The sequence below is a fragment of the Doryrhamphus excisus genome, chromosome 5, assembly GCF_030265055.1.
Source record: "Doryrhamphus excisus isolate RoL2022-K1 chromosome 5, RoL_Dexc_1.0, whole genome shotgun sequence".
In the NCBI taxonomy this organism is placed as follows: Eukaryota; Metazoa; Chordata; class Actinopteri; order Syngnathiformes; family Syngnathidae; genus Doryrhamphus; species Doryrhamphus excisus.
The window spans coordinates 3044331-3070134 of NC_080470.1; the positions used below are offsets into that span (position 1 = coordinate 3044331).

General features: G+C 40.7%; 1 protein-coding gene and 1 long non-coding RNA gene across 3 annotated transcripts in view; one reads left to right on the forward strand and one right to left on the reverse strand.

The window, feature by feature from the left end:
- acsbg2 (acyl-CoA synthetase bubblegum family member 2) overlaps positions 1–22683 on the forward strand; it is a 35182-nt gene extending 12499 nt beyond the window's left edge. For both annotated transcript variants that reach the window (XM_058072906.1, XM_058072905.1), the window contains exons 3-15: positions 1835–1938; positions 6295–6572; positions 9250–9338; positions 11917–12037; positions 12141–12221; positions 13816–13965; positions 15197–15373; positions 15551–15732; positions 16960–17202; positions 17280–17497; positions 18420–18559; positions 19740–19986; positions 21479–22683. In XM_058072906.1, coding sequence (XP_057928889.1) covers positions 1835–1938; positions 6295–6572; positions 9250–9338; positions 11917–12037; positions 12141–12221; positions 13816–13965; positions 15197–15373; positions 15551–15732; positions 16960–17202; positions 17280–17497; positions 18420–18559; positions 19740–19986; positions 21479–21597 — 2149 coding nt within the window. In that variant the 3' untranslated portion in view covers positions 21598–22683. The remainder of the gene's footprint in view (positions 1–1834; positions 1939–6294; positions 6573–9249; positions 9339–11916; positions 12038–12140; positions 12222–13815; positions 13966–15196; positions 15374–15550; positions 15733–16959; positions 17203–17279; positions 17498–18419; positions 18560–19739; positions 19987–21478) is intronic.
- Positions 809–24287, reverse strand: LOC131129384 (uncharacterized). Its single transcript, XR_009129834.1, has 3 exons — positions 24188–24287; positions 23888–23953; positions 809–1921 (listed from the first exon to the last, which is right to left on the reverse strand). It is a non-coding gene; the product is annotated as an uncharacterized LOC131129384 (long non-coding RNA).
- Positions 24288–25804: the final 1517 nt, after the last annotated feature.

The following is a 25804-nucleotide window of genomic DNA, read 5'->3' on the forward strand; positions in this document are numbered from 1 at the left end:
CTTGAATACTTGAATATTGTGTACATATCTTTGAACCTTACATGTGATCTACTGATGTCCTGCTTAGTCAGGGATTGTGTAAGGCAGGGGTCGCAAACACGCGGCCCAAATATGGCCCGCAGGACACTAGTTTGAGGCCCCCGCCTTGATATGAAAGTTTAATGTTAGTGCGGCCCGCGCAAGTTTGATATGGATGCTGTATGGTATCATGTACCCAGAAAAAATTATTACGTTTGATTAATGTTCATGTTAAAGGTTAAATAACTGTTAATAGTTATCCTCCCTATCCGTGTGGAAGTGGTAAGTTTTTTGGCTATTTACGTTTAAAGGAAATAACTTGAAGGCTGCCGTTTAGGTCAGGGGTCTCAAACACGTGGCCCGCAGGACACTAGTTTGAGGCCCCCGCCTTGATATGAAAGTTTAATGTTAGTGTGGCACCGCGCAAGTTTGATATGGATGCTGTATGGTATCATGTACCCAGAAAAAATTATTACGTTTGATTAATTTTCATGTTAAAGGTTAAATAACTATTAATAGTTATCCTCCCTATCCGTGTGGAAGTGGTAAGTTTATATATATATATATATATATATATATATATATATATATATATATATATATATAAACATAGTTAAACTTTTTTTTGTGCATGATTTTTTTTCTCATAAGATTTAAACTTTATTGACATAATAGAATTTATTTTCCAAATAGTATTGCTGTTTCTAATACCACAACTTGAAAAAAGTATCTTTTTCAAAGTTTATTAGAATAATGTAAATAAATATATATATTATGGGTATAAAGTCATAATTACGAGAAGAAAATGTACAAGAAGAAAGATACATAGGAAATAAAAAAAACAGCAGAAATGAAAATACTGATGTCATTTTATGAGAATAAACTCGTAATATTATGAGAAACAAAACAAAGAAAAATTGAGGGAAGTTGTAAAATGATGGGAATAAATTCTAAATATTACAGGGAAGTCATAATATTACTGTTAAAAATGGAAGGGGGGAGCAAAGAGAAGTTGAATACAAATACTGTAATATATTTTTTTTAATATTTCAACTCTTTGTTACTAAAATTTTCTGTCATTTCATAAGTTTATTCTCGTAAAATTGGGACTTTTTTCCTCTTTAGAATAGAACTTTCTCTAAATATTTGGACTTTAATGTCATAGCATTACATATAACTTCAACAACCTCGTTTTCTGAATATGACAACTTTATTCATAGTTTTCTCATATTCCGACTTTTTGTTGTTGTTTTTTGATGTTATTTTTAATATTTCAATGTATTCTGATCTGCTACTAAAATTTTCTGTCATTTCATAAGTTTATTCTCGTAAAATTGGGACTTTTTTCCTCTTTAGACGAGAACTTTCTCTAAATATTTGGACTTTAATCTCATAGCATTACATACAACTTGAATAATCTTGTTTTCTGAATATAACTTTATTCGTAGTTTTCTCATATTCCGACTTTTTGTTGTTGTTTTTTGATGTTTTTTTTAATATTTCAATGTATTCTGAGAAAATGATGACTTTCTCATTAAATGCAATACCAATACTAATAATTATTGGCCTTATATCATCATAAAAATCAGATATCTGTATTATTATTGAATGTATTTCAATGATGTACCACTGACAGGATGCGGTTAAGCTAATGAGGATAGTAGTGATGGTCTTGGTAGTCCACTCCCAACTGTTCCGTTTCTGTGCAGAGGATCGTTTTTCGGCGCCTGGTTTTCCTCAAGGATGTGTCAGCTCCGCTTGGGACTTCACCCTCCCCCCCTTTTGATGACATGTTTTTCTCTTTCATTTACCTCAGTGAGTCCTCCGAGGAAGAATTCTCAGCGGAAATGGACGAGGAGACGATCGGCCACAACAACGCAGTCAAGGTCCCCGCTGAATACGCCTTGAACACACAAACAGGTGACACAACGAAAAAAACGCTTTTACATTGCATCATGGTCACAGGAGGCGATTTAGAGTAGTCGCTAAACTAGGCTGAGGTTTCATGTTGGAGCCACTCTTTTCCTGAAGGAAGTGACGTCCATTTCCTGTCTGTCAATTTGACATTTGACATTCTTTCCTGGCTTTGTTCAAGGGAAAAGAGCGTTACGTTATGAAACACTTTTACTAAATGTATTTCACAGCTGAGAGATTAAAGATTGACTTGCATGTTCTCGCTACAGTGCTTACCGATACGCAGCTGTGTTTGTTTGAGGGCATACATTTGCTTATCGCTTAGTTCCTGTGTGCACAGGAAGATACTACATACAGTACCACGGTTTATGACTATATACTGTTGACAACTTGATTATGTTTCATTAAAACGCACAAGACGGAATTGGGTCTTTTTTAATCTCTTCTAAAGCAGGCCTACAGGGGTCCATGGTTGAGTTTAGGTGTCTAAAGTACGGCCTGGGGGCCATTCGTAGCCTGCAAAATGGAAAAATTAGCGGTAATTTTATTAAAAGTCATATGAGAAGCAAAAACAAAACGACAAATACAGTTGTATCTTTTGGAGAATCGGGTTACAGAAAAAGTTAAAATGTCAATTGAACATAAGAATGTTCAAATATTTAGAAAATGTAAAAAAAAATATGAAGTCAAAAATATACAGCAAGAGGAGTCATATCGTAATGACAAAAAAAAGTCACAATAATAAAAAATTATGTAATATTATGGGCGGCACGGTGGACGAGTGGTTAGCGCGCAGACCTCACAGCTAGGAGACCAGGGTTTAATTCCACCCTCTGCCATCTCTGTTTTTCTCCGGGTACTCCGGTTTCCTCCCACAGTCCAAAAAACATGCTAGGTTAATTGGCGACTCCAAATTGTCCATAGGTATGAATGTGAGTGTGAATGGTTGTTTGTCTGTATGTGCCCTGTGATTGGCTGGCCACCAGTCCAGGGTGTACCCCGCCTCTCGTCTCGAAGACAGCTGGGATAGGCTCCAGCGACCCTCGTGAGGATAAGCGGTAGAAAATGAATGAATATTTATAGAGCCCTCTAGACATGAAATAACACCCCTACAGTCATCTTTCCATTCATATTATCCATTATAGTTGACTCTGTTGCTGTTTTTCCAGGTCTCACAGCTAGGAGACCCGGGTTCGATTCTCCGCTCGGGCATCTCTGTGTGGAGTTTGCATGTTCTCCCCGTGCATGCGTGGGTTTTCTCCGGGTACTCCGGTTTCCTCCCACATTCCAAAAACATGCTAGGTTAATTGGCGACTCCAAATTGTCCATAGGTATGAATGTGAGTGTGAATGGTTGTTTGTCTATATGTGCCCTGTGATTGGCTGGCCACCAGTCCAGGGTGTACCCCACCTCTCGCTCGAAGACAGCTGGGATAGGCGCCAGAACCCCCCGCAACCCTCGTGAGGAAAAGTGGTAGAAAATGAATGAATGTAATATGAGGAAAAATTATGTATCCTCATTGTCACGAGGGTCGCAGGTTTGCTGGAGTCTATCCCAGCTGTCTTTGAGCAAGAGGCGGGGTACACCCTGAATGGGTTGCCAGCCAATCACAGGGCAAATACGGGGAAAACATGCAAACTCCACACAGAGACCCCCAACATCTTCTGACTCTGTGGCTAACATGCTAACATGCTAATATGCTAGGACACCCGTGGTTTTACCATTTATTGACACGAAATTCAGTCCCTATCACCTCCTGTTGAAAGAAGGGCAAAAACCTACCTTGTCACTGAAATAAAGAAGATAAAGTTTATATGCTAAAAATACATTATTGTGTATGACAAAAAAAATCATTGTGACATCATTGTATTCCCTTCTTCCATCATCACTGATGTGCTAAGATTAGACAGTATTTGTGAAAAGCGACTTTGTTTCTTGAGAAGAGCATGAAGATAACATCAAAACAAAGTTAACATATTTTCCTCACTCTCAATTACGGGGTATTTCTGTACTTAACATATACATAAGACGCACCGTATTATAAAAAGGCGCATGCTAAAACATGCGGGCTACAAAAAAAAACAGGCAACGGAAGCAAAACGGTGAGTTTAATTTAATTGGACTTTATTCTACTATGAAACAATACACATCATCTGCTCACACAAATCCAGGAGAACATGCAAACTCCACACAGAGATGGCCGAGGGCGGAATTGAACTCGGTTCTCCTAGCTGTGAGGTCTGCGCGCTAACCACTCGACCTCCGTGCAGTCGAGCATATTCATTCATTCATTTTCTCCCGCTTATCCTCACGAGGGTTGTGGGGGGTGCTAGAGCCTATCCCAGCTGTCTTCGGTCGAGAGGCGGGGTACACCCTGGACTGGTGGCCAGCCAATCACAGGGCACATATAGACAAACAACCATTCACACTCACATTCATACCTATGGACAATTTGGAGTCGCTAATTAACCTAGCATGTTTTTGGAATGTGGGAGGAAACCGGAGTACCCGGAGAAAACCCACGCATGCACGGGGAGAACATGCAAACTCCACACAGAGATGGCCGAGGGTGGGGAAAGACAAAATAAGAAGCCAAAAAGTTACCACTTCCACACAAAATAGGAGGCGAACGCATTCATTCATTCATCCATTTTCTACCGCTTATCCTCACGAGGGTCGCTGGGGAGTGCTGGAGCCTATCCCAGCTGTCTTCAGTCGAGAGGCGGCGTACACCTTGGACTGGTGGCCAGACAATCACAGGGCACATATAGACAAACAACCATTCACACTCACATTCATACCTATGGACAATTTGGAGTCGCTAATTAACCTAGCATGTTTTTGTGGAATGTGGGACGAAACCGGAGTACCCGGAGAAAACCCACGCATGCACGGGGAGAACATGCAAACTCCACACAGAGATGGCAGAGGGTGGGGAAAGACAAAATAAGAAGCCAAAAAGTTACCACTTCCACACAAAATAGGAGGCGAACGCATTCATTCATTTTCTACTGCTTATCCTCACGAGGGTTGCGGGGAGTGCTGGAGCCTATCCCAGCTGTCTTCAGTCGAGAGGCGGCGTACACCTTGGACTGGTGGCCAGCCAATCACAGGGCACATATAGACAAACAACCATTCACACTCACATTCATACCTATGGACAATTTGGAGTCGCTAATTAACCTAGCATGTTTTTGTGGAATGTGGGAGGAAACCGGAGTACCCGGAGAAAACCCACGCATGCACGGGGAGAACATGCAAACTCCACACAAAGATGGCCGAGGGTGGAATTGAACTTGTTTCTCCTAGCTGTGATGTCTGTGCGCTAACCACTCGACCTCCGTGCAGCCGAGCATATTCATTCATTCATTCATTCATTTTCTACCGCTTATCCTCACGACGGTCACGGGGGGTGCTGGAGCCTATCCCAGCTGTCTTCAGTTGAGAGGCGGGGCACACCCTGGACTGGTGGCCAGCCAATCACAGGGCACATATAGACAAACAACCATTCACACTCACATTCATACCTATGGACAATTTGGAGTCGCTAATTAACCTAGCATGTTTTTGTGGAATGTGGGACGAAACCGCAGTACCCGGAGAAAACCCACGCATGCACGGGGAGAACATGCAAACTCCACACAGAGATGGCCGAGGGTGGGGAAAGACAAAATAAGAAGCCAAAAAGTTACCACTTCCACACAAAATAGGAGAACGCATTCATTCATTCATCCATTTTCTGCCGCTTATCCTCACGAGGCTGGAGCCTATCCCAGCTGTCTTCGAGCGAGAGGCGGGGGTACACCCTGGACTGGTGGCCAGCCAATCACAGGGCACATATAGACAAACAACCATTCACACTCACATTCATACCTATGGACAATTTGGAGTCGCTAATTAACCTAGCATGTTTTTGGAATGTGGGAGGAAACTCTGCAATGCACGGGGAGAACATGCAAACTCCACACAGAGATGACCGAGGGTGGAATTGAACCCTGGTCTCCTAGCTGTGCTAACCACTCGCCCGCCGGCGTAGCTGACATACTGTATGTAAAACGTACTGTATGTACTGTACATATTACATCATGTTCTCTTATTGGTTTATCATTGCCAGTATTATGTACGTATTATGTCATGTGTCAATAAAGCGTAGCACTTAGCAAAGTAGCACATTTTTACAGATTTTGGAACTCATAAAATTGCAGTGTCGATTTTTATAGTGTGGAAAATACGGTATTTAAGCGAGTGTGAAATACTATTTATTATGCCGCATCAGATAATGACCGTTCCATCGTGTGTTAGCTTCAAGGTTCTATCTAGCATGGTGCTCATATCTCTTTCCGATGTCTCCATGTGATCCAGTAAATGCCCAGCGACCAGACTCCCTGTCGGTGAAAGCCACATCAGCGCCGCAGTCCAACCTGTGGACGTGCCAGCGCGACGGCGAAGTCAAGCTTCGCATCGAGGACTCCGGTCTTGCCGCCGAGACCCCTTTGACCATACATCAACTCTTTGCTTCGTCTGTGAAGAATTTTGGCGAATATACCGCTTTGAGCTGGAAGGAGGGCGAGCAGAAGAAGACCCTGAACTACATGGAGTACTACAATACCTGCCGTATAGCAGCTAAGAGCTTCCTTAAGGTAATCATGTTGTTGATGAATATTGCTTAGTCATCGAGTCCGGGTGGTTGAGATCTTGGCGAGGTTTTCCGGCTTAGTACTTGTGTACTGTGGATAATCTTTTAAATGTATCCCAACATTTTACTCCGCGGCGTATTTGGTTCTTACAATGAATCCTTTAGTAAATCCTGTTCGGCATTTCTTCACGAATGGAGTTTTAGCGTCTTGTTGATGTCATGTGACGGCATTCCAGGCAATGTGGGAAACCCGGCAACGCAGCATGATGCAGTCATACCGAGCCACAAGCTTCACAGTACGCCATTGATGATTATTTGGAAACCCAACACACACACACAGATTTAGGGTCATGTGGAGTCTGATGAGACCGGAGTCCTAATTTTCACTTGGGTCACTTTATCGGAACATGAAGCTTGGTTGGTTTGTGCTGAACCATCCTGTTGTTCTTAGCCATTAACCATAACACGGGCGATCCCGTCAAAATGTGCTAGCAAACAGCCAAAAAGGGAGGATTTGTAAATAAAATCAAAATAAACAAAGAAGCATCCACGAGGTCCGCATGGCTCTTTGCAACCATGCCCCTCCATCTTTATGATTCGGTTCATAAAGATCACCACATAGCAAAATTCCCATCAATTCTGAAAGAGATGAGTTGGCTATCATCACAAAAATATGCACAAAATAGGATGAAAAATAAATAAACAAATCAAGAATAAAGAAAATCAATCAATAAATATAATAATAAAACGGCAAATAATAAAAACTTAAGAAACCACATATAGTTGGTGGGTAGACAAATTATTTTTTTCATATTAAAATGAACAAAGCATTATTAGAGCCCTGTAGACATGACAAAACACGACTATAGTCACATTTATACTCTTTTTATTTACAACATATTGCGCAACTGCAGGGTCTTGAGACACATGCTAACTCGCAAACTAAAGCGCTAGCGACCTAAACGGTAGCCTTCAAGTTATTTCCTTTAAACTTAAATAGCCAAAAACGTACCACTTCCACACGGATAGGGAGGATAACTATTAAGTTATTTAACCTTTAACATGAACATTAATCAAACGTAATAATTTTTTCTGGGTACATGATACCATACAGCATCCATATCAAACTTGAGCGGGCCGCACTAACATTAAACTTTCATATCAAGGCGGGGGGGCCTCAAACTAGTGTCCTGCGGGCCACATTTGGCCCGCGGGCCGCATGTTTGAGACCCCTGATTTATACATATTTTGCTAAGTATTTTCTGAGAGATAATTCTTTATCTTTTTTTATAGACATGACAAAACACGACTATAGTCACATTTATACTCTTTTTATTTACAACATATTGCGCAACTGCAGGGTCTTGAGACACATGCTAACTGGCAAACTAGAGAGCTAGCGACCTAAACGGTAGCCTTCAAGTTATTTCCTTTCAACTTAAATAGCCAAAAACTTACCACTTCCACACGGATAGGGAGGATAACTATTAACAGTTATTTAACCTTTAACATGAACATTAATCAAACGTAATAATTTTTTCTGGGTACATGATACCATACAGCATCCATATCAAACTTGCGCGGGCCGCACTAACATTAAACTTTCATATCAAGGCGGGGGCCTCAAACTAGTGTCCTGCGGGCCACATTTGTCTCACCAAACAATTACTGACACCTAGTGACCAATGTAGGATACTACACTCACCATTCGTGTCGTCAACTGCTTTGTATTTTTGTTCATTTTTATGCTTGAAAATGCATAATGTAGAAAAAAACATGTAAAATCTGCTTTTTGTTTACTAATACAGTAAACCTCGGATATATCGGATTCAATTGTTCCCACTGGTTTTGTCCGATATAAGCGAAATCCGTTATATGCGTATACCGGAAAATGTCCGTTTTACGCATATATCGGATTTATATCCGGTATATGCGTAAATGGGATTTTATCCGTTATAAAAAGGCACTTCCTTGACTATGTTTCCAATGTACCTGGACGCGCAGGCAACGCTGCAAACGCTGCAAATGACGTCATATAGCGGCCTGTCACGATTCGGCGAATCGGAGCGCCACGATGCGGCCATCCGATATATGCGAGGGAAATTTAATGGAAATGCATTGGAACGGGACTGGAGATTTTGTCCGAAATAGGCGAAATCCGTTATAAAAAATCCGATATATGCAATGAATTTTTATTGGAAATGCATTACAGAAAAATTGGTTCTTTTTTATCTGTCCGTTGTGAGCGAATTTCCGATATATCCGAGTCCGATATATTCGAGGTTTACTGTAGTATTAATATCTCTGTGAAACCGTCAAATGACCAACAAGACATAGAAGAAATGGGTATGCAGAAACTCCTCGTTTCCTGTGGTTAATTAGTTCCAGACCCAACACAATTTTTTTTACCATTATTAGAGCCCTCTAGACCAGAAATAACACCCCTATAGTCACATTTACACTCATATTTTGATAAGTGTATTCCGGAAATATGCATTTTTGGGGCATATTAGGCATAGTCAACCACGAAACAACATTAATTGATTAATTTTTTAATTTACGGCTGCATATATTATTTTAGAAGTGATGAGTGAAGACATATTTGACTGTGTAAGTAAACACTAAACAATAAGTGTACATCAAGTATACATGCACATTCAGTTGTGTTTGTGTCTCTGCAGCTTGGATTACAACGTTTCCATGGCGTCGGTATCCTGGGCTTCAACTCTGTCGAGTGGTTCGTCGCTGACATTGGCGCCATTTTGGCAGGGTGAGTTGTATATTCATCGGTCAAACCAGTGAAGTGAGCCCCATGTTCCCTCGCTGATCAAATATGACTTAATAATGACACAAATAATGTGTTCAGAAACCAGTTGAACGACAAACTATCTCCTTTCATGATTACAAGTATATCCAGCATGGATGGAAACATAAAAGGGAAATTTAGCCACACTTTGATCATTTGTTAATATCAGGAAAATAAAATTGGAATTTTGGAAAATTAGGTTGTGGGAAAAGTTCAGGGGAGTCTAAACTTTTTCCACCGTGGGCCACATACTGAAAAAAAAAATCAAAGGATGCAAGGATGTTTTGTAAAGAAGTTGCGTATACAGTATTTTAATGCACCTCAGATTTGTGAAAAAATTTATTAGTATGAACGTTGGTCTTTTCTCACGTTTTTGCTGTTGTTTTCCAAATATTTCAACTTTCTTTTTAGTGCATGATTTTTTTTTCTCATAAGATTTAGACTCTATTGACATAATAGAATTTATTTTCTAAATAGTGTTGTTTTTTCTAATACTACAACTTAAAAAAAGTATTTTTTTCAATTTCAAAGTTTATTAGAATAAAGTAAAAAATATATATATTATGGGTATAAAGTCATAATTACAAGAAGAAAATGTACAAGAAGAAAGCTACACAGGAAATTAAAAAAACAGCAGAAATGAAAATACTGATGTCATTTTATGAGAATAAACTCGTAATATTATGAGAAACAAAACAAAGAAAAATTGGGGGGTTTTGTGCATGTTTTTTTTCTCATAAGATTTAGACTTTATTGACATAATAGAATTTATTTTCTAAATAGTATTGTTTTTTCTAATACTACAACTTCAAAAAAAGTATTTTTTTTCAATTTCAAAGTTTATTAGAATAAAGTAAAAAAAATATATATTACGGGTATAAAGTCATAATTACGAGAAGAAAATATACAGGGAGAAAGCTACATAGGAAATAAAAAAAACAGCAGAAGTGAAAATACAGATGTAATTTTATGAGAATAAACTCGTAATATTATGAGAAACAAAACAAAGAAAAATTGGGGGAAGTTGTAAAATGATGGGAATAAATTCTAAATCTTACAGGGAAGTCATAATATTATTGTTAAAAATGGAAGGGGAGCAAAGAGAAGTTGAATACAAATACTGTAATATGCTTTTTTTAAATATTTCAACTCTCTGCTACTAAAATTTCATAGGTTTTTTCTCATAAAATTGGGACTTTTTTCCTCTTTAGAATATAACTTTCTCTTAATATTTGGACTTTAATGTCATAACATTACATATAACTTGAACAATTTCGTTTTCTGAATATGACAACTTTATTCGTAGTTTTCGCATATTCCGACTTTTTGTTGTTGTTTTTTTTAATATTTCAATGTATTCTGAGAAAATGATGACTTTCTCATGAAATGCAATACCAATACCAATAATTATTGGCCCGATATCAGCAATATTATGAGAAACAAAACAAAGAAAAATTGGGGGAAGTTATAAAATGATGGGAATAAATTCTAAATCTTACAGGGAAGTCATAATATTACTGTTAAAAATGGAAGGGGGGAGCAAAGAGAAGTTGATACAAATACTGAAATATACTTTTTTTAATATTTCAACTCTCTGCTACTAAAATTTCATAGGTTTTTTCTCATAAATTTGGGACTTTTTTCCTCTTTAGAATAAAACTTTCTCTTAATATTTGGACTTTAATGTCATAGCATTACATATAACTTCAACAACCTAGTTTTTTGAATATGACAACTTTATTTGTAGTTTTCTCATATTCCGACTTTTTGTTGTTTATGTTTTTTTTTAATATTTCAATGTATTCTGATCTGCTACTAAAATTTTCTGTCATTTCATAAGTTTATTAGCATTTGTTTTATTAGCATTACATATAACTTCAACAACCTCGTTTTCTGAATATGACAACTTTATTATTTATTATTTATTCTGGAAAAAAATGATGACTTTCTCATTAAATGCAATACCAAGACCAATAATTATTGGCCCGAAATCAGCAATATTATGAGAAACAAAACAAAGAAAAATTGGGGGAAGTTGTAAAATTATGGGAATAAATTTCAAGGATTGGTTTGCATTTTTTTTTTTTTTACCTATTTTACAAAGAGATGCAGATTTTTTCATGAAATAGAAAAACTTGTTATATATAAAATAAAATATATAAAATAAACGTGACCCTTGCATCCTTTGGTTTTTCAGTATGTGACCATCAGTGGAAAGGATTGGACACAACTCTCCAACTATTATGTGGCGAGACACGAGATCAGCTAAGAACAGGACGCATTGATCGAACAAGGGCGGCTTTGTGAGCTGCTTACTAAACATTTTTTTGGTTTTTTTATGTGCTTGTTAATTGCGCAACCTTTTAGGTAGGCCCGGGGAGGGGGGGGCAGAGTTTGGCTCTAAATCACGCAACACTTTGTGTCATAATTCCCTTGACATTTATAGATTTATAGTGACGCAACAACACTGCTTTGTTGCAAAAAAAACAAAGTCCTTCTTAAGTAAATATGTTCTAAATGCAACATTTTTTTTGCATCGCAGCGGCTTTGCTGTGGGTATCTACACCACTAATTCTCCAGAGGCGTGCCAGTATGTGGCAGAGAACTGCAAGGCCAACGTTCTTGTAGTGGAGAACCACAAGCAGCTGCAGAAGATCCTTCAGGTGCGACACCGAAACACAAAATGTCTCAATATTAAAAACATAACAAGGTTATTCTCTGTATATATTTACATATTTAAACCAGTCATATTTTCACCCATTTTAGGTGCAAGACCAGCTGCCACACTTGAAAGCCATCATTCAGTACAAAGGTGCACTAAAAGAGAGAAGACCAAATCTTTACACTGTAAGTCAACATTGTTTAGTTGAGTGTTTTTCAACCTTTTTTGAGCCACGGCACGTTTTTTTTTTTTTTTTACATTGGAAAAATCTTGTGTCACATCACTAACCAAAAATGTTACAAAATGTCACATGACCTCACACGTGCATCAATAAGTCTAATCGGAGGAACAAGGTAGGTGTTGCCACACGGACCAATATTACATTGCTATGCTAGTCTCCACAGTAGCCACGTTTTTTTTTTTACATGATGAGTTTTTCTCTTTCCGAATGACCTTTTCGGGAAACAATGGTATCCATAGAAAGGAATATTCCAATCTCTTGTCTACATGCGGCGTGAAAATCAACCAGAATAGTCAATAGGGCATGCCCAGTAAAACGTAAACATCAACATCACGTGATACCGGCTTCTTTCACTTGTTGGAATAACTCCGTATTGTCAGTTTATCGTCTGTCCAGTCTTGGAATTTAATTTGAATCAAAAACAAACTTTGCTTAGCAGTCCAATGCCGATTGCTGGCCTCCATTTTTAAAAGTGAAGAACGTCTGGATCTGCGTGTTACGTCATATCTGAGCATGCGCTGAAAGAACGCACCCGGGATAAATTTAAACAGGAAAAGATCAAATTAAATCTTGCTAATATTTTATAATTAAACTCAGGACATGTTTTATATAGATATACAGTAAACCTCGGATATATCGGACTCTGATATATCGGAAATTCGCTCACAACGGACAGATAAAAAAAGAACCGATTTTTCTGTAATGCATTTCCAATAAAAATTCATTGCATATATCGGATTTTTTAGAACGGATTTCGCCTATTTCGGACAAAATCTCCAGTCCCGTTCCAATGCATTTCCATTAAATTTCCCTCGCATATATCGGATGGCCGCATCGTGGCGCTCCGATTCGCCGAATCGTGACAGGCCGCTATACAACGTCATTTGCAGCGTTTGCAGCGTTGCCTGCGCGTCCAGGTACATTGGAAACATAGTCAAGGAAGTGCCTTTTTATAACGGATAAAATCCGATTTACGCATATACCGGATATAAATCCGATATATGCATAAAACGGACATTTTCCGGTATACGCATATAACGGATTTCTCTTATATCGGACAAAACCAGTGGGAACAATTGAATCCGATATATCCGAGGTTTACTGTATATTTTCTTTTTTAATAAAACTGGACTTGTGAATGGCGTATAGAAGGGTTTAGATTCTGTTCCACAGATGGCGCTAATGCACACGAAAGCTGCTTGCCAACCGCCAATAAACAACAGAAGAAGAAAAACACCACGAAGAAGAACGCACCCTGACAAATTTCCGTTTTTTAGCGGGTACAAGATACCTCAATCGGATTGGTTAAAGGAATATTCCATCCCTGTTCAATGGCTATTGACATAATATTTGCAAATGATGATTAATAAATGTTAATTCTAAAAAGTGATATTGGATAATTCCTCACGGCACACCTGACGGTTTCTCAAGGTACACTAGTGTGCCCGCGGCACAGTGGTTGAAAATCACTGCTTTAGTTATACTTTAAATTCCATACATAAAAGCATTAGTACGTTCAACATTGTGTGTTGATGCAGTGGGCTGAGTTCATGAAGCTGGGATGCGACGAGCCTGACGGTCCGCTTGATGACATCATCTCCAGCCAGAAGCCCAATCAGTGCTGCACGCTCATCTACACCTCAGGGACCACCGGGCAGCCCAAAGGAGTCATGCTCAGCCACGACAACGTGAGTTCCGCATTGTCATTGAACGTCGCATGTGTCTGGCATGGATGCTTTTTAACGAGGATGCTCATAGACCTCGAATGGAACCCACCATTGCCTCATCACACATGATCATCCCCTGAGCCCGTGCTGTACCCCCGCACCACGCAACACGTTACCACTGGTGTTCTCCCCATGCACGCGTGGGTTTCCTCCCACATTCCAAAAACATGCTAGGTTAATTAGCGACTCCAAATTGTCCATAGGTATGAATGTGAGTGTGAATGGTTGTTTGTCTATTTGTGCCCTGTGATTGGCTGGCCACCAGTCCAGAGTGTACCCCGCCTCTCGCTTAAAGACAGCTGGAATAGGCTCCAGCACCCCCCACAACAGTATCACTCGGATACTGTGAACATCCAGCAGCAACACGACATTTCAGCACGACTACTATTTTGATGAAAAATATACTGAACCAGGGCTACACAGCGGACGGGTGGTTAGCACACAGGCTTCACAGCGAGGAGACCCGAGTTCAATTCCATCGTCGGGTCATCTCTGTGTGAAGTTTGCATGTTCTCCCCGTGCATGCGTGGGTTTTCTCCCACATTCCAAAAACATGCTAGGTTAATTAGCGACTCCAAATTGTCCATAGGTATGAAGTGAGTGTGAATGGTTGTTTGTCTATATGTGCCCTGTGATTGGCTGGCGACCAGTCCAAGGTGTACCCCGCCTCTCGCCCAAAGACAGCTGGGATAGGCTCCAGCACCCCCGCGATGAATGAATGAATGAATGTTGTAGCCCGACTTAAAACCTCATTAAGATCATAAAATTAAAATTTTCCTCATAATATTGGAGTTTATTGTAGAAAAATTGCTACATTTTTCCATTTCTGCTATTGTTTTGTTTTAATTTTACAACTATTCCAACTTTCTTCCTGTAAATTCTGGATTTAGTTCTGTAATATTTGGACTTTTTTCTTGTAAAAAGTATAACTTTAATCATTGTTTTGTTTGTGTCTCATAATATTCTGAGATTTTTTTAGCAACATCTTTTTCTTTTTTATATTTATTTATAATGTTATTCTCCTGAAATGACTGTCTCTTTATATATATTTGTATATAATTTATATATATTTACATTATTATTATATATATATATTTTTTTTTTTTAAATGACATTTTTATGTTATATTGCCGTTTTTAAACAAACACTAATGTATTCTTATTTTTATTCTTATTTTTTTTTTACCCTTCAGATGACTTGGACTGCACTTTCCACCAGCCGCCACGTGAGCCTGACGGACGCCACGGAGTCCCAGGAAGTGGTGGTCAGCTACCTCCCGCTAAGCCACATCGCAGCTCAGATGGTGGACATCTGGATCAACATGAGGGTCGGTGGGGTTACGCACTTTGCCGACCCGGACGCACTAAAGGTGAGTTCCCCAGCCAACGAAGCCTATGGCGGCTGTCATGTGCCGAATCAGCTGTGAAAACAAGTCATTCATTTCACGTAGAAAATGAAAGTTCTATCCTCGTGTGTCTTGAACACACCATGCTTGTTTCTGTGCAAACAGTATTCTCTTTCAACAAGTTCACGTGTGTCATATCAGGGCTCTCTAGTGGACACCCTGAAGGAGGTGCGGCCCACGGCCTTCTTGGGCGTGCCACGTGTCTGGGAGAAGATGCAAGAGAAGATGAAGTCTGTCGGAGCCAAGTCCTCCGCTGTGCGGCGGAAAGTCGCCGCATGGGCCAAAGATGTGGGTCTGCAGACCAATCTGAGCAAGATGAATCAGTACGTGCTAATTTTTTAATATCAGTGCTTCAATTTGGAGTCACCAATTAACCTAGCATGTTTTTGGAATGTGGGAGGAAACCGGAGTACCCGGAGAAAACCCACACATGCACGGGGAAAACATGCAAACTCCACACAGAGATGGCAGAGGGTGGGGAAAGACAAAATAAGAAGCCAAAAAGTTACCACTTCCACACAAAATAGGAGGAGAAGTCATTCATTCATTCATTTTCTACCGCTTATCCTCACGAGGTTCGCGGGGGGTGCTGGAGCCTATCCCAGCTGTCTTTGGGCGAGAGGCGGGGTACACCCTGGACTGGTGGCCAGCCAATCACAGGGCACATATAGACAAACAACCATTCACACTCACATTCATACCTATGGACGATTTGGAGTCGCTAATTAACCTAGCATGTTTTTGGAATGTGGGAGGAAATCGGAGTACCCGGAGAAAACCCACGCATGCACAGGGAGAACATGCAAACTCCACACAAAGATGGCCGAGCGGAGAATCGAACCAGAGTCTCCTAGCTGTGAGACCTGGCAAAACAGCAACAGAGTCAATTATAATGGGTAATATGAATGGAAAGATGACTGTAGGGGTGTTATTTCATGTCTAGAGGGCTCTATAAATATTCATTCATTTTCTACCGCCTATCCTCACGAGGGTCATGGGTATGCTGGAGCCTATCCCAGCTGTCTTCGGGCAAGAGAGGCGGGGTACACCCTGGACTGGTGGCCAGCCAATCACAGGGCACATATAGACAAACAACCATTCACACTCACATTCATACCTATGGACAATTTGGAGTCGCTAATTAACCTAGCATGTTTTTGGAATGTGGGAAGAAACCGGAGTACCCGGAGAAAACCCACGCATGCACGGGGAGAACATGCAAACTCCACACAGAGATGGCCGAGGGTGGGGAAAGACAAAATAAGAAGCCAAAAAAGTTACCACTTCCACACAAAATAGGAGGAGAACTCATTTCATTCATTCATTTTCTACCGCTTATCCTCACGAGGGTCGCGGGGGTGCTGGAGCCTATCTCAGCTGTGGCCGAGGGTGGAATTGAACCCTGGTCTCCTAGCTGTTAGGTCTGCGCGCTAACCACTAGACCGCCATGCCGCCCATTTTCTATACAGTTTGTCTTTATTAAGAGAGCTGGAGCCTATTATAGTTGACTTTGATGTGTGACGTGTTGTCTGCACCTTCTTGGTCTTCAGAAGCAGTGCAGCAGATCACACGCCGCTGAGCTACCAAATAGCTAAGAAGCTAGTCTTCAAGAAGGTGCGCAAGGCACTGGGTCTGGACCGCTGCCACAGGTGCTACACAGGCGCCGCCCCCATTACCAGAGACACTCTGGAGTTCTTCCTCAGCCTGGACATTAAACTGTACGAGCTGTACGGCATGAGCGAGAGCACCGGGCCTCACACCGTCTCCATCCCAGATGCTTTTTGGCTCACCAGGTATTTGCTTGGTTCCTTGTGTTCCTGTCGTCGGAATAATAATTCCCGAGTTAAAATGTGGTGGTTTTGTCTTGCAGCTGTGGCAAGGAGCTCCCGGGATGCAAGACGAAGCTACACAACGCAGACAAAGACGGGATCGGCGAAATCTGCTTCTGGGGTCGCCACATCTTCATGGGTTACCTCAACATGATGGATAAGACAGAGGAAGCTCTCGACGCGGAGGGATGGCTGCACTCGGGCGATCTCGGCAAACGTGACCAGAATGGATTCCTCTTCATCACCGGGAGAATTAAAGGTACGGTTGCGATTTCAGAAGGTAGCTTGCGTCGTTTTACCATGTAAGAATTAGCCGTGAGAAGACCACTAAACATCTTAGATGTGACATTGAGCATCGCTGTTTATAATGCAATGCAATTCCAGCCTATAACTATAATAAATGCGGCACAGTGGTCGAGTGGTTAGCGCACAGACCTCACAGCTAGGAGACCAGGGTTCAATTCTTGTGTGGAGTTTACATGTCCTCCCCGTGCATGCGTGGGTTTTCTCCGGGTACTCCGGTTTCCTCCCACATTCCAAAAACATGCTAGGTTAATTAATTGGCGACTCCAAATTGTCCATAGGTATGAATGTGAGTGTGAATGGTTGTTTGTCTATATGTGCCCTGTGATTGGCTGGCCACCAGTCCAGGGTGTACCCCGCCTCTCTTGCCCGAAGACAGCTGAGATAGGCTCCAGCACCCCCGCGAACCTCGTGAGGAAAAAGCGGTAGAAAATGGATGACTGAATGAATGAGTTCTCCTACTTTGTGTGGAAGTGGTAACTTTTTGGCTTCTTATTTTGTCTTTCCCCACCCTCGGCCATCTCTGTGTGGAGTTTGCATGTTCTCCCCGTGCATGCGTGGGTTTACTCCGGGTACTCCGGTTTCCTCCCACATTCCAAAAACATGCTAGGTTAATTAGCGACTCCAAATTGTCCATAAGTATGAATGTGAGTGTGAATGGTTGTTTGACTATATGTGCCCTGTGATTGGCTGGCCACCAGTCCGGGGTGTACCCCGCCTCTCGCACAAAGACAGCTGGGATAGGCTCCAGCACCCCCACGAACCTCGTGAGGAAAAAGCGGTAGAAAATGAATGAATGAATGAACTATAATAAACATCCTGTTGATATGTATTGTATATAAAGTTGATAACATGTATATATATTTTTTACATTTCAGAGTTGATCATCACCGCGGGAGGAGAGAACATCCCTCCTGTCCCCATCGAGGATGCGATCAAGGAAGCTTTGCCGCTGATAAGCAACGCCATGCTGATAGGAGACAAGAAGAAGTTTCTATCCATGCTGCTCACCGTGAAGGTATGAACAAACATGAAACAACTAACACGCTATATAAACTTTGCTTTGAAAGTCATCAGATACAATCTGATGACAGATAGAACGTCTCCGAGATAAGATGTTTGTATTAGAGAAGCAAAGCACAGTCATGAGCTCGCACTGCCATCTGGTGGTTGATTGGTAACATTACAAGACCCAATGAGAGCACCAGGGAAGCCATTCTTACATTTTCTATACTCATTCATTCATTAATTTTCTACCGCTTTTTCCTCATGAGGCGGGGTACACCCTGGACTGGTCGCCAGCCAATCACAGGGCACATGTAGACAAACAACCATTCACACTCACATTCATACCTATGGACAATTTGGAGTCGCTAATTAACCTAGCATGTTTTTGGAATGTGGGAGGAAACCAGAGTACCCGGGAAAAACCTACAAATGCACGGGGAGAACTCCACACAGAGATGGCCAAGGGTGGAATTGAACTGGGGTCTCCTAGCTGTGAGGCCTGCGCACTAACCACTTGTCTAACGTGCAGCTCGTTGGGAAACACTGGGTTAAAAAAAAAAAAAGCACCATTGCTAATATACCGTAGTTTAAGTGGCATGGGCCAGCACTACTGATTCTGAAGGCCCTGGCAACACACGGAAGCTCAAATCTGATTGGACAAATGCTATTAAATCGAAATAACAAAAATGGAGCCTATCCCAGCTGTCTTCGGGCGAGAGGCGGGGTACACCCTGGACTGGTGGCCAGCCAATCACAGGGCACATATAGACAAACAACCATTCACACTCACATTCATACCTATGGACAATTTGGAGTCGCCAATTAACCTAGCATGTTTAGCATGTTAGCATGTGGGAGGAAACCGGAGTAACCGGAGAAAACCCACGCATGCACGGGGAGAACATGCAAACTGGTGGAGGGTGATGAGGGATGGCCGAGGGTGGAATTGAATCCTGTTCTCCTAGCTGTGAGGTCTGCGCGCTAACCACTCGACCGCCGTACCGCCCATTTTCTATACTGTTTGTTCTTATTTTATGACTGATTTAAGACTTTTAATTATTTTTATTCCAGCTAAAACATAATTAAAAGCTTGCCCAAAGCCTGCTGGGATAGGCTCCAGCATCCCCCCTCTGTGAAACCTTGTGAGGACAGTCACCGAATAGAATCTAAAGTCCTGATTTCCTCTCCAGTGCCAAGTGAACGCTGACACGGCCGCCCCGCTGGACGAGCTCACCCCAGAGGCCGTGGAGATCTGCAAGAAACTGGGCAGTCAGGCCACGCGGGTCTCTGACATCGCGGGCGGCCGCGATCGCGCCATCAACGCCGCCATCCAGGAAGGGATCAACCGCGTGAACGAGAAAGCTACCTCTAACGCTCAACGCATCCAGAAGTGGCTTATTCTGGAGGAAGACTTTTCCATCGCTGGGGGGGAGCTGGGTGAGTACATAAATATTAGGGATATCCTGATACCACTTTATATGTGTCATATTAATACTGATATTAATAATTAGTGGTGGGCAATCTTTTTTGTTACCAAAATCCAGTGGATGTTGGGATAAATTTGATCATTTTTTTCTTTTTATATGAGAAAATGGTTAAAAAAAAACTATATATCTATTATGGGTGTCAAACAAATATACATAATACATGAAAATATGGCTGCACGGTGGAGAAGTGGTTAGTACACAGGCCTCACAGCTAGGAGACCCCTGTTCGATTCCACCCTCGGCCATCTCTGTTGCCAACTCCAAATTGTCCATAGGTATGAATGTGAGTGTGAATGGTTGTTTGTCTATTTGTGCCCTGTGATTGGCTGGCCACCAGTCCAGGGTGTACCCCGCCTCTCTTGCCCGAAGACAGCTGGGATAGGCTCCAGCATACCCATGACCCTCGTGAGGATAAGCGGTAGAAAATGAATGAATATTTATAGAGCCCTCTAGACATGAAATAACACCCCTACAGTCATCTTTCCATTCATATTACCCATTATAGTCGACTCTGTTGCTGTTTTGCCAGGTCTCACAGCTAGGAGACTCGGGTTTGATTCTCCGCTCAGCCATCTTTGTGTGGAGTTTGCATGTTCTCCCCGTGCATGCGTGGGTTTTTTTCCGGGTACTCCGGTTTCCTCCCACATTCCAAAAACATGCTAGGTTAATTAGCGACTCCAAATTGTCCATAGGTATGAATGTGAGTGTGAATGGTTGTTTGTCTATATGTGCCCTGTGATTGGCTGGCCACCAGTCCAGGGTGTACCCCGCCTCTCTTGCCCGAAGACAGCTGGGATAGGCTCCAGCACCCCCACAACAGTATCACTCGGATACTGTGAACATCCAGCAGCAACACAACATTTTAGCATGACTACTATTTTGATGAAAAATATACTGAACCAGGACTGCACAGTCCAGGGTGTACCCCGCCTCTCGCCTGAAGACAGCTGGGATAGGCTCCAGCACCCCCGCGACCCTCGTGAGGATAAGAAGTAGAAAATGAATTACTAATTTAATTTCTACTACATTGCACTCTGTGTGTATGATACCGGCCCCGCCTCCACCCACCCAGTATGACTGACAAAAAGGGCTCACTCCGTTCCGTGCCGTTGTTCTATGGGACAAAACACACCAGGGTTCTGAAACCAATGCATAGCCTGATCTCTCTTCCTATCTATTTGGAGAATTATAATTATGAGTACCAATCAATTATCGGACATCCCTAGTTATGTGTTTTTTTTCTGATATCCAATCCTGTCAATGTAGCCAGTATCACACATAATAACACATAATCCCTATTAACCACTGCAAACATGCGTCTTTCGTATGTGTCAGGTTTGGGCAAAGTGGTAATTTTTTTTATATGTCCCACTTATCCCATACGACGCACGTTGAAATACTTCATACGTCATCCATATGTGACTCAAATATTACCGTTCCAGGTCCCACCATGAAGCTGAAACGACCAGCGGTAGCAGAAAAGTACAAAGTGCAGATTGACAACTTTTACAAAGAAGTCACATCTCCAACGACCCCCGACAACCCGCTGCCTCCAAAGTAAAAAAAAAAAAAAAAAAAAAAGCTTGCACGCCTTTTCTTCTTTGTTTCATCTTCTTCATCATCGCCTTACTTGTTTTTTTTTTTTTTTTTTTTGCTTGTTCCGTCTTGGTTTACATTTACGCATAAGAGTTTTGTAAATGAGCTTTATCATTTTCTGAAGATGTTTTGAATAAGCTGAAATCTATTTATTTGTGTTACATCCATAAAGTAGCAGTGACTGTTTGGTATCATTCTTCTTCTTCTTCTTCTTCTTATTATTATTATTATTATTATTATTATTATTGCACTGTAATACTTGACAAAATAAAACAGAATCCAAAATGTAATTTATGGAATATGTGAACGAGGTTTTGAATTTATTTCCGGTGAAATGCAAGCAGTCTACATCACTTCTGTTGCCTTAGCAGGCCTGGATTTACTTGCCCATAGTTACATGTAAATAAATTAATCCTGCAAGATGTCATCTAAGCCATATATGTGAAGCTTTTTGGCTAATATCTCTGTGCTGGATTACTCCCTGTGCACACCAGCTGCAACCTCTTTAACGCTTGTGTGTGTGCAAACGTATACAAAACTGTATTGTAAATACAGTTTTATGTTATTTCAAATGTTAGATTTTCAGTAGTATGGTAAATATATAATTAATGTTTTGAGCTTGCTTTACTATTATGAATGCTTTCCAGAAGACGTGTCCTACTTGAAATCAGAGATGTTGGAATCCAAAGAGCTGTAATGTGTAGATGAAGGTTTAAAAGGAGAATATTGTTGGCATTTGTAGCACTCTTTTGATTGTTAATGGTGGTTTTTTTTGGCAGGGTCAGTGTGGTGTCATTTCTTATATGATTCTGTATATTAAATGTAACTCTTGGGGTGTGTAATTTTTTTTTTCTTCCTGTTATGTCACATAAGGATGTTTATGTGCCAGCGAAATTTCACTTCCATCTCTTTAATGAAGGAGTGTGCTACTAAAAGTGCAATTCAACCTGAAGCGTTAAGCTGTGAAGTTAAATTGGATTCACTGTTAGCACACAACTCGGCTCTCTACAATATCAATGACCAGATATGTAATAAAAATTAAACGCCCAAATGTGTTTTTGTCTTATTTATGCATTTGCAGAACAGCTGGTAGCCAAGGCTTATTCTTTCCTGCAGTTTTTACCATTCAAAAACCTTAAAGTGTATTATGGAAAGCAGGAAGTGAACAAATGTAACAGTTACTGATTGTAAAAGTACCACATGGAGGGGTAGGATTTAATAAGCTTTGCTTCTTCCTACTCCTTTTGGACATGTAGAACTGGGAACTGATTTGACAAAATAAAAAAAAAAACAAAAAAAAACTTAAACTATATTAGGAAAGCAGGAAGTGAACAAATGTAACAGTTACTGATTGTAAAAGTACCAGATGGAGGGGTAGGATTTAATAAGCTTTGCTTCTTCCTACTCCTTTTGGACATGTAGAACTGGGAACTGATTATGGGATGCATTCAATTGTAATCTGATGCATGTTCAAATGAAATAAAACCATTACCATAACCAATGTCACAATATATCTTAAATTCCAGCCAAACCAACAAAATTTCCAAAAATAAAAAACATGTTCTCACGGGTCCATGAGCACCAGTCAGCTCTTTATTTGACAAGAGCCAATCAAAAGCTACAATAAAACGAGCTTGTCAACCTCAATATACTCAATATAACAGTCTTATTCAGTTAACTCATCACACAGCAACTAACGCTCAAACGCTATACCTCAGAAATCTAAGAACATGTATCAATATGAGTTTTATATTAAAAAAATGTATAGTGTTTATAGTGTTGGTGTGGAGAGCATAGAAAATGCAGCCAAAATGCTGCTTCTGTCCATCAGAGGGAGCTGGCGGGCCCAAAACAAAAAGAGGGAAGCTGACGTCATTGCAGCACTGAATGGGTTGATTCAGATGGAATGCCTTGTGGGAAAACTTAAAAATGTTTTTTTTTTTTTTTACAGTCAGTATCCCTTCCAACATGTACAATGTAGCTCCTACTTCTCCACACTTAAACAAAAAATATTAAATATAAATATAAAAACACAATTAATTGGTACATTAATTGTATAGTAACTCCAGGTCAAAATGTGTAATTTTTAGTATGGTCACATTTTAATAAAAAGTTTCACATGCACATTGATAAATAGATAAGTAATCATCCTACATATCTATAATTTCACTTTGATGTTCCGTATAAATGGCTTGAATTTGCCTAGACTGCCTGCAATGATACTTAGTGACGTCATTAAACACAGTGTTACTCACCTTATTCACAGGTAGGTGTAAAGTTACGAGGGGACTTGGCTGCTGTTGACTCGTTTGTTGATAAATCTGGTAAAGGTTAGAGGGACATTGATTTAATAACACATGCTAAATATTTACCCGTGTTGATCAAATATTGGTTAAAAAGGAGCGACATGTAGGCTAACACAACATGCTAACACTCTCACCAGCTTCTTTAATTGACATTAAGCTAACAGGTTCATTTCACGACACCGGCAAGGCTACAAACAACACAGGTCACACACATTTTGACACCATTGTCGTTTGACTTTCTTCTATTACCTTTTTCCTTTTTTGACTCCCGGACTAATTTTTACGAAGCACTAACAGAAAAGTTTAATTCGAGTGAGACTAGAAACTGACAGGCAACAAGCACCTTTAAAGTAGTAGTGGACTAAACCATTTAATGAAGCGGGGGTGGTGAGTCAATTAAGCTTAAGTTTGATCAATGTGAATATTTTAACTGTCACTGCCCACTAAAAGAGGTTGTTGTACGCGTATTCTGACTATATTTAAAAGGAAAACCAAATAGCAAAACTATTTTATCTATGGGAATTTAACTTTCGCTCCCTCTCCGACGCCCCTGTGTTTACCCCACTTTTGGGAACCTAAGCACGAGGACCAAGCGGAAGACGACTGCTCGAAATGAAGCAAGTTTCCCCTTTAGACCGCCCACAAGCTAATCGATTGACTCTTCTGTTTTCTTGCTAACGCGTGATTGGCCGTCCCTGCTGTCACTCCATTGGCGCCTTCGACTTCCATACCGGTGTTTTCTTGAAGAGTTCGTGCTCATTTGCCACCGTAGGGTGTTAACATGCTCGGTATTTGTACTCTACCTTGGTCACGTCAGCCATATTAATGTTTTATTAACAATAATAAAGTTTGACATTTTGGTAAGGATGCACGTGCCGTCAGTCGCAGTTCAGGAAGTATCCTATTTGTTTGCCATCTATTTAAGTGTCCGCCCATCCGGGGTCTCAAGTGTCTCAGTTCGCCACTGCTGCCACACTGTGGCGAAAACGAGTATTGCAACCCAGCATCTTCATATTGGTTTCCTTTGCTCAAAGAGAATGAATAGATTTCCAAAAGAACAATAGTTGGGGGGGGGGGGGGGGGGGATATTCCTAGCAGTACTCGTACCCAATATTGTCCAGGGTTCCATACATAAAAGCAAGAGTGTCCAAATGGCAGCCTGGGGACCATTTGAAGCCCCCAGGGAATGAAACATTAAACATTGTAATCGGGCATTAAGACAACACTTTAAACTTTAACTTTAAACTACTTGAAAAAGATATTACAGCAAAAAATATTAATAATTGAAATACATTTCTTCACCTAAACCAGGGGTCATATAGTTGGTGGGTAGACAAATTATTTTTTTCAGATTAAAATGAACAAAGCATTATTAGAGCCCTGTAGACATGACAAAACACGACTATAGTCACATTTATACTTTTTTTATTTACAACATATTGCGCAACTGCAGGGTCTTGAGACACACGCTAACTCGCAAACTAGAGAGCTAGTGACCTAAACGGTAGCCTTCAAGTTATTTCCTTTAAACTTAAATAGCCAAAAACTTACCACTTCCACACGGATAGGGAGGATAACTATTAACAGTTATTTAACCTTTAACATGAACATGAATCAAACGTAATAATTTTTTTCTGGGTACATGATACCATACAGCATCGATATCAAACTTGCGCGGGCCGCACTAACATTAAAATTTCATATCAAGGCGGGGGGCCTCAAACTAATGTCCTGCGGGCCACATTTGGCTCACGGGCCGTGTGTTTGAGACCCCTGACCTAAACGGTAGCCTTCAAGTTATTTCCTTTAAACTTAAATAGCCAAAAACTTACCACTTCCACACGGATAGGGAGGATAACTATTAAC